This window comes from Hibiscus syriacus, unplaced genomic scaffold, assembly GCF_006381635.1.
Source record: "Hibiscus syriacus cultivar Baekdansim isolate YM2019G1 unplaced genomic scaffold, ASM638163v2 tig00110300_pilon, whole genome shotgun sequence".
NCBI classification, from domain to species: domain Eukaryota; kingdom Viridiplantae; phylum Streptophyta; class Magnoliopsida; order Malvales; family Malvaceae; genus Hibiscus; species Hibiscus syriacus.
The window spans coordinates 184,969-195,283 of NW_024062669.1; the positions used below are offsets into that span (position 1 = coordinate 184,969).

Here is a 10,315-nt window from a genome sequence, read left to right on the forward strand (position 1 = left end):
TAGTATGTAATTCTAAAGGCATCACCTGCAGAATCTACCAAAACTGTTTCATGTGCATAGATTAATGATAATACGAGTTTTAAAGCAGGAACCAAAAGGTGGTGTGTGCTGTATTTAAATTTGAATTTTAGACGTGATATTAATAAAAATGATAGTCACACGTTCAGAGCATAAACAGTAAAATGGAGAGATGAAAAAATAAAAATAAAAGTACAAGAAAGATTGTCAAGCTATAAGGAAACACATTACCACCCTTATGAGGGACAACACCATTACTAATATATGTTGTTACAATTCGCTGGTTAACACACAATTTAAATGCTAAAGAATTGAAAATAGGCAGGCGATTCTACAAGCCTACGCAATTTTTGAAGGTGGTGAAGCCACCATCGACTACAAGGTTATGACCACTTATGTACCTTGATTCTTCACTAGCCATATAAAGTGCGGCCTCAGCCACGTCTTTGGCTTTGAGGGTTACACCCTTTAGATTGGCTAACCCTCTCACAAATTCCTCCATCTCCTCCGCTTCCAAATCCGTGCATTCCTCGTGATCTACTTCACTACTTCTCCATGCATTGATAAGCATGGATGTGGCCACCCCAAAGGGAGATATGCAGTTAACCCTTATGCCATACCGCCCTAACTCGCAAGCGGTGTTCTTTGTAAGCCCGATAATGGCATGTTTCGATGCCGTGTAAGCATGAGGCCCCAGCCCTCCCATGCAACCTGCTACACTTGCCATGGAAATTATGCAACCGCTTCTTTTTTGCACCATCACTTTTGCTGCGTGCTTCATTCCGAGAGCGACTCCTCTGATATTCACTTGCATTACGCGATCGAACTCGTCTGCATCGAAATCAACAATGCTTTTCCTCTTGGACTGGTTCCCTAGAACTCCGGCGTTGTTGAACAGTATGTCGAGTTTACCGTATAATGAAATTGTTCTATTGATCAACATCTCTATGTCCTCCTCTGAGCTTACATCACAATGTACATAAACTGCTGAAGGAGCCAATGAGTTGGCTAAAGCAATGCCGGCAGCGTCGGCAATATCAGCAATGACAACTTTCGCGCCGTGCTTCACGAAAAGTTGAACCGTGGCTTCTCCAATCCCTCTGGCGCCGCCTGTTATGATGGCAACTTTTTCCTCAAGCCTAAAGAAACGGTAATCATTCAAAAATCAACAAATTTTGAATAAGCTATATAATTCAAGAAAATTAAGCATTGGAGGTGGTACCTTCGTAGCGAGAGTGGTTGGGAGATTGTATTTTGCTCTACGAAATCATCTCCCTGAATCATTTTCTGAGGTGTAAGTTGAGCAGGCATTGTTGATAGAACAGAGAACACACAAGAAGGAATGAAAAAGATGATATACAAAGATGGAAACAAGTGATGCTATATGTGGGTTTATATAGAGAGAAAAAGACATTATGTAGCTTTCATATATATATATATATATATAGGATGGTAAATTGACAACAGCGTCCCTCCTGCTTGTTTAGGTTGTTCGAGGGAAGGAGATGATCGCTCAATTAGATAGACATTCTTATGGATTTACAAATACATGTGAAAGAAGATAAATGCTCTACAAGTAATATCTGTGTACGTGTAAAATTCATAGACAGTTGGAAATCATGGGAATATATGGTAATTCCGTTCATACGCATGGATAAGATGTTAGTAATCCAAAAGAAGAATGACGAGTTTCCTAGTATTATGGTCATGAATTTGACGCATGCAAGGGATTTCATAGAGTATACGGCATGCAGGATCCAATAGAAGTGTTTTTGTTTCGTTTATCCTATTCCTAGCTAACAAGGATCCGTGTGGAGAAAGGAAAAAATACCCCGTCATTCTTACTTTCCAATGTATTGGATAAACCAATATTGTTTATGTTTTTTATACAATGTTTAGATTAATTAAAAAAGTATCTCATCTATGAATTTGATATTGAATTTTTAAGTAAGTTCTATTTTTTCACATGCGTTGTACTAATAATAATCTCAATCGACGATTAAAAGTATATAGATAGATTGTTATATTAATGTACTAAAAATTATTATAGACATAATTACTTGCGTAACTAAGAGCAAGTGCATATAAATAAGAGACGAATGCATTTTGTTCTTTTTAGGGTTAAGTGCATACATATTATTTTGTATAAATTCTTGAATCTAATTTAATATATTAGGAAATGGGTATGATTTTTTTTATTTTTCCTCTTTTTCCTAATATATTAAATTAGATTCAAGAATTTATACAAAATAATATGTATAGCTAGGTTTATATATAGTCAACAATGGTATAAAATATTAATATTTGGATCTATTTTAATATTCATTTTATATGCATAAATATTATATTAGGAAAATGATATAAATGTATTATACCCATTTCCTAATCTATTTTATACTCATTTTATACCATTAGGGTCAAGTGCATACATATTTATACCCATTTTTAAATATTTGGATCTACTACTAATATACATAATCAATAATGGTATAAAATATTAATATATTTATTCATTAATATAATAATTATTTAATATGTATAGCTAGGTTTATATATAGTCAACAATGGTTTATCCATCAATATATTTATGATTATAATGGTTAAAAATAACATGTGTAAATTTAAAATAATTATAGGGTTAGTTATCTGCATAGCCCGTGCTTATAGTAAGTGCATACTTTTTTCAAGATATTTGTTAAACCCTTAATTTTAAAAATATATATTATGTATTGGAAGATGTCAATTATCTACATAAACATGTTTACAATATATAATCTATTCGGATTAATTCAATCATTTGTTTTTTTATTGCATTAACTCACAACTTAAATTAATTGTATTACATTTAAATTAAATTTTTAATATCAAAGAATCACTTGTCAATGAGCTAAGAGAAAATAAGAGTTTTGATGCCGCCGCTTCCAGCATATACAAATGCCGTTTCTCAGCAATATCTCCCAACTGCTTTAGGTATGAAATTATACTTGTTCTGCAACTTTAGTGTTCCTTTTAGTTGACTGTTCTTGCTGGCATTGCACATTTGCTGATTCTGTTTGATCTCCTCGGAATTAAAATATCCAATATTCATTCTTAATTAAAAGATATATATAGAATGAACGTAACAGTTACGGATACACATGCAGGCAATTGCAAGGGGATACAATCAAGCAACAAAATCCACCACATTTTTATTTAATGAAGATATGGTATAATATTGCATGTTCCTGCCGCTCACACCACCTATAATTTCACATATAAAAGTTTTTCAAATTATTACAGAATATTATGTAAGAGGCTTCTCTTATTCATTTTATAAAACCCCTACGAATGTTCCGTTTGTGTCATGTTTCACGTGAAACTTAATTAAAACTATAATTATCGTGCGCTTACACTGTCATCAAGTACGATTGTTAAAAATTAGTAAGTAATCAATCTGCCGCCTGGTGGTCCAAAGTATTGGTAAAATGAAAAGAAGAAGAAAAAGTGTAGCTTTTATTAAACCTTGGCGTCGGCAGTTCCATATCTAGGGTTTATGATTGTGTTCTCCACTTGTTAAAAGACTCCCGCATTATCATGCGTCTCTATTCTTATTATAATTGCAAATCGTTGTCAGTAATAGTTAAACATCGTGATTGGTTCTGATATTGAGTGGAATCTATAGGCATGTCTTGAGTGGATATTAAAGGCAATATTTTCTGATATAACCGACATGATTTTATGTATTCAAAGTAAAATCATATGTTTTAAATTTAAATATTATGAATTAAATAAATTAAATTAAAAGAATTAACTTTATAATAAACTTCTATAATATTTATTTAGATTAATCATTATATATAATTTTAAAATATAATTAATATTTTTTACCGATACAATTGAATAATAATATACTAAACACTCCAACAAACAGCGGGGCATGATTATGAAAGCTGAATTTCTCTCGCAATTTTAAGGGTGCAAACCCCCTACCTAAAGAACGATAAAAAGCCTATTAGCCCAAAAATGGGAAGCTTTCAGGCTTAACCGTTTATCAATTTGGACCAAATTCAAATCAATTAAATGCAACTCTCTCTCTTATTTATAGGGTAAACTATGCATTTAGTACTTAAACTATATATTTTTATTCATTTTAATACTTTACTTTCAATTTTTTTCAAAATCATATCTTATAAGGCCAAGCTGACACAATAGGAATTGCAATGCGAAGAGCTTTACTTGGAGAAATAGAAGGAACATGCATTATGTCGAAACGATTTTTCTTAAAAAAAATTAATTGGTTCGAGGAGTCGCCGTCAATATTTGATTAGGGTGTGATTGGGCACCCAAAAACATATTTTTTTCATTTCAATAAAAATATTAATTTTAATTAAAACAAAAAAATTGCGGTATGCGTTACCAAATTTTGAGTTCAGTCGTCGGTTTCTCGTGGGGAAGGATTAGCACCCCCACAGCTCCCTAAATTGGTACCTAGTCGATTAATTAGTTGTCTTTGCAATGAAATTTATAAGTTTGAATTTAATTTAATTTAATTTAATTTAAGATCCCTTAAAAATAATATTCTTTGAATTTTTGGACAAAATATAATAATATTTAATTATTTCCTATCGAGAAGAAACAATCACTCATACCTTAAATCAATCGATTCTTACTCCAATCGAAATAAATAATTATTAAAATTTCATTCTAAAGTTCATTATTAATTCAAAATAACAACACCCAAAATAATTTTAGGAGAGAAAAAAATAATATCTAATTATTTCCAATCGAGAATAAATGACCTCTTATACTTTAAAACAGTCATTTATTACTCCAATCGAAATGAAGAGATATCACTATTCCGTCTTAAAATTCAATATCAATTCGAGTGAAATTGATAATATCTAATTATTTCTAATTGAGAATAAATGACCTCTTATACCTTAAAGCGTTCATTTATTGCTCCAATCAAAATGAAGAGATATCACTATTCCATCTTAAAAATCAATATTAGTTCGAGAGAAAATGATAATATTGAATTATTTCCAATCGAGAATAAATGACCTCTCATGCCTTAAAGCAGTCATTTATTACTCCAACCAAAATGAAAAGATATTACTATTCTCAATATCGATTCGAATGTTATTATTTTGAAAACCCATTGTAAAACACATGAAAAAATAAAGCAAAATAAAAGCATATATCAAGCAAGTATAAATAATTATTTATTTTACCAATATTTAATGAGAATAAAGATGCTCGATTATTTAAATATCTCGAGATGAGACCTTAGATATGATCTAACAGTCTTTACTCGATGAATTTAATTAAAAGAACATGATCTTTTTCCCAATCCTCAAATTTTAAAATATATTTGATTTAATTCGTGTCACTAGGTGGAATAGACTTTCATTTTAAAATTATCGAAAGTAATTTTCTTATACGTTAAGACAGTCACTTCACGACAATATTAAAATGAACGAATATTACCCTTAGTCAATTTATTTCGATTCGAGTTAAGAGATGCTTATGAGGGTATCATGCATACTGGATAAAAATATGACTAAACTTATATGCAAACAAACATACAAAAATGGTGACTAAGTTATCATTTAATTATTAAAACAACTAAAAACAAAATCATTAATATGTACATATAGCATACTCATGCAATTTCATTTATAAAATCAAAACAATGACTGAAATGAACTCAAATTAAAATCTAAGACCTATAGTATAAACTAAATATTTATTTTCTAAAATAAAGCTTAGGGACCAAAATAACAGTTAAGCAAATTTAGAAACTCAATCATAAGAATCAATTAACTAATATATAATCAAGGATCTAAAGGAAATAAATCATAAATCGATAGCCTAAAATACTCATTAACCTAAATGTATAGACTAGGACTGAAATGAAAACTTTTTAAATTCCATGCTTGATGTAAAATATCACCATAAATATCAACACATAGGTTAGGACGAAAATGTAACATGAAATAAAAGTGAGTTTCAAACCCAAATAGTTCGAAACTTCATTAATGATATTAATAAAATATTGCAAACCACCAATGACTTAAAGTGCCATTAACCCCTTTCTCAAAACACACGACCTTCCCCCCGAAACTATGTCGTTTCAAGCTTCATATATGTGACTAAACCACAAGGCCAAACCGACCATTCCCCATTTATTCCATATTCACTCAACCCCTAAAGAAATAAAAAATGCTCTCTATCCCTTTTTCTCTTCTCGCTGTCGATAGAGGAAGAAACAAGGCTCCAGCCACCGTAAATCGGTGGTCACGAGGTACAAAATGCTCTAAATAACTTCCTAAATAGACCATTGAACAACCAAAACCCAAAACTAAACCTCGTATCCGAAACCCTATCACCTTAAATCTAAAATAGAGTATTTTTACCTTCGATGGCTCTCCTATTCTCCGACGAACAAGGAGGCTTCGATTTTGGGTGAAGAATAAAGTAAATATTTGTTTTCGGTTTCTCTCTTTTTCTTTTTCCACCGCTTTTTTGTTCTCTTTGACTGGTTTTGGTTCTTCGAAAACCCATCTTTTTTGTTACTTAGTTCTTTTCGATTCTCCCTCCGAATATCCCCTTGCATACTATTTTTATGGCTAATTTATGGATGGTTTCAGTGGGTTGTTGGTAGGGTCGTGGTTCCTCTACTAATATCTCAGATTTGGTGGGATATATCAATTTTTATAATAGGGTTTTTCAGATTTGGTTGATTTGGTATTTATCTTTTGAATTGGGTTGTTTTTGGTCACTATTCGGTATGCTCTGCTGACGACAGCGACATAGGGAGTGAACAACGTCAGCTCACGCAGTTGAGGAGATGAACAGTAAAGTACATGCATTGACCGAGTGGCTGGTCATTAATTACGGCGGTGGTTATTAACATAAAAACCCTAGTTTGAAGTTATATCTAGGCCGTTGATTTTCACCATATCTGATGGTGAAGATTGTGCTGCGCGTAGATTCTACCGAGGGCTTAGGAAACCTTAGATGATCTCCTAATATAGACCGTTGCATAGGTCTAAATCGGATGGTCCCTGATGAGCTCTTACTGGTGGGCTTGGGGTCACTGTTTGGTTATTTGTAATTGGTTGGATACTTGGACCTGAAAAATATGAAATGCTAATATATTTTTTATAATAATAATAATTAATAATTAATGCTAATAATAATAACTATTGATAATAGTAATAATAATAATAATGGTAATAAATAAAATATCATGACGAAAACGAGTGTCGACAGCTGTCCCTCTTTGTTCATTCTTGTGTTAACAAGAATAGGGCAAAGATAAAAAGATAACTCATTTTTGTCAGGTTTCCTCTTGATGTTGTCTCAAGTGAAACTAACCGATTACCCGCAGGGTTTAATCATCATGCTCGAAAGACTTAGTGATGGTCCGAAGGACTTACTCAGTTTTATAAATAGTTTACTAGGTAAGAAACTTTTCTTACTTTTCAAAAATTTCAATTTTTAGAATCAAACGAGAATATTTTCTCATTTTTCAAAAGACACGTGAAAACATCTTGCCTGAAGGTCTTATGGATGGCCCGAAGGACTTATCATCTTGCTCGAGAGACTTATAGATGGCCCGAAGGACTTATCAATTTTGGAAATAGTTTACTAAGTAAGAAACTTTTCTTACTTTTCAAAAATTTCAAATTTCATATTTAAATGAGAAACTTTTCTCATTTTTCGAGAGACATGTGAAAACATCCTGCCCAAAGGTCTTATGGATGGCCCAAAGGATTTAATCATCATGCTTGAAAGACTTACATATGAGCCGAAGGATTTAAGCATCATGCTCGAAAGACTTACTAATTGCGTGAAGGACTTACCAACTTTGGAAATAGTTTACTAGGTAAGAAACTTTTTTTACTTCTTCAAAAATTTCAATTTTCAGAAGAGATTTAAATGAGAAACTTTGGAAATTATTTTCTCATTTTTTCGGGAGACATGTGAAAACATCCTGCCCGAAGGTCTTGTGGATGACCCGAAGGACTTATCATCTTGCTCGAAAGATATATAGATGACCCGAAGATTTAAGCATCAGGTCGAAAGACTTACTGATAGTCCTAAGGACTTACTAAGTAAGAAACTTTTGCAAATCAAACTTAGTTTTTCAAAAAGTCCATATTTTCCATAAACCTTTGAAAAGCGTACTTAGTTTCTAAAAAACGTGTTAGCAGAGTAACATACCCTATTTCAAAAATGATGATTGTCATGTGTATTGGGTTTCTCAATTCTTGAGTTTTTACCACTCTTAATATAATTCCCTCCATTTGAGGCTTGAATTCTTATTTTTCTTTTCTCTTCTTTTCTTGAAAAAATCTTTAAGAAATATGTATACATGTATGACAAGATGAATGCACTTAAATATCTCTAAATGTAATTCATGACTTTCTTGTATGCATAAATGTTTATCAATCTTCTTCTCGCATCATAGTGGAAACCTCAGTCTTCTTTCACTTGGTCATTTTTGCATAGAACCTGTCTCAATATCGATATAGCAACTTGTATGCTCAGGTTTGAAATCTTTTGAGGACCAGTCTGATCGTCCTGTGGTCTTTGGTTTCTGTTTTCATTTCGGAGGAAATGTCTTCTCTACCAAATTCTTGTTGTGGTTTGTAATATGACTTGATGCCCCTTTCTATCCTTGGCTCAAATATGCTATCCCAGTTGTTTTTTCAGAACTCTACAGTTAATTGATGCTCGACTGGTTTGCTTTTTAAGGTAAGCCCTGCTCAAATTCATGGTCTACTCCTACACTCCAAGTCGTGAGACTCATTATCAATGTCTTCTAAGTCTGAATTTCATTATCTCAACATGAGCAGGGTTTTTGGTCATGCCCCAAGGTGGGTATTTTCATGGATCCTCCCTATTTGGGTGCCAAAATTCATCATTGACTGGTCGCACTCTTGTATTTTTGCAATGTTGGGGGATATGTTCCCCTTTCAAATAAGGCGATCAACTGCTTCTTGACGGATCACCGTCAACGTCACAAGGAAGTGCTACAAGTTCTATCATTCAGTCTTTCTGGTCTCTTGGACTATTTGTTTTCAAGATTGTTGAATGCTTCATTATTCTGGCAACGTTTATTCTTTTTTCCAATAGAGACTTAGCTGCTTCAAGGACCTTTCGCATTTAAGACTGTTATGTTTAAAAATGTTTTTCTCATTTAATTTATTTTAGAAATCAAAGAATGAATTTTTTTAAAAGTATTACTCCTTAATTCAGGCTCACAATTAAAGCAAATCATGAACATGAGTTCACAGAGTATCAAAATATTAACAACTCTTTTAATATTTTCAAAGTTATAGCTCTTTAACAAGTGTCAAAATTGATGTGTTAGATTCAGGTTGGCTTCCTCTTTTCCAAGGTTTTAGTCATCGAATATTTCATTTCTTTCTCGGTCCTTGTGAACATTATAACATGCCCATCTTTATTGGCTTGGTATTTTAACTGGATGCAGACAAAATGAAGCAACTAGCATATTCAATTACTAGACTTTCTAGAACACCTCTATTTCGGTTCTCTAAAATCTTCCATTTGTTCAAGCTTCATAGACTTCCTTAGCAGAGGTAGTGCATAAACATCAATCTAAATATGAAATTCTTGAGTGCTTATGTGAGGTGGACTATAACAGGTTTTCCTCAACTCCCTTAGTCTATTTTATTAAAAACTCGTTATTAGATAAATTTGATTTAATTTTCCATTGTTTGGCTAGCTGAATCAACTTTATTGTAATTGCAATTATTGGGCTAGTTGAAGAGTTCATCTCATAAAAAAAATTGACTTTACAATCGCAGTGGAGCAAACACTAAATTATCGAGTATCCGAGCAATGTCATGGTTTGAATGTAATATATTCATAATGCCAAGACTTTTGAGTTTCCTTTATAACCAATTGCTTTAGTGGAATAACTCCACTTTATTGTATAATCTATAATAATAATTTATTAACCTTTTGAGTATTCAGATTTAAAATTTCTTAAGCTCATCGAGAAGAACCTTTTATAGTCAATGTGTCTTTGATGGTCTGACAATCCCATATTTAGAGTTCAGTTCCCAAACAACTGACCTATACTAAATTCATCCACTCCACTATTTCATTTGTGAAGATTAGGATCATCACTGAACGTTCTCAATAGAAGTGTAGTCTAGTCAGTTTTATAATGTCATACACAAGAGATGCCCCATGTTATCCGCTCCTATACATACCTAAATACCAAGCCTATTTATCATTTCTTCATGAGAGGAGAAGGTTATATTGGTCCTTGTAAGAGAAG

At 32.4% G+C, this 10,315-nt stretch overlaps 1 protein-coding gene across 1 annotated transcript; it reads right to left on the reverse strand.

Annotated features, from left to right (window-relative positions):
• Positions 1-285: 285 nt before the first annotated feature.
• On the reverse strand, positions 286-1,386 carry LOC120116649 (short-chain dehydrogenase reductase 2a-like). The gene is made up of 2 exons (XM_039137072.1): positions 1,241-1,386; positions 286-1,157 (listed from the first exon to the last, which is right to left on the reverse strand). Exons 1-2 carry the CDS (start codon positions 1,327-1,329, stop codon positions 350-352), a joined length of 897 nt encoding a protein of 298 aa, XP_038993003.1. The 5' UTR covers positions 1,330-1,386; the 3' UTR covers positions 286-349.
• Positions 1,387-10,315: the final 8,929 nt, after the last annotated feature.

What these genes read in the sequence shown, in the direction of transcription:
- LOC120116649 (XM_039137072.1), bottom strand. Translation starts at nt 1,329, where the DNA reads ATGCCTGCTCAACTTACACCTCAGAAAATGATTCAGGGAGATGATTTC. An exon ending in CAACCACTCTCGCTACGAAG is followed by an intron (nt 1,158 to 1,240) that starts GTACCACCTCCA and finishes CCGTTTCTTTAG; the next exon opens with GCTTGAGGAAAAAGTTGCCA.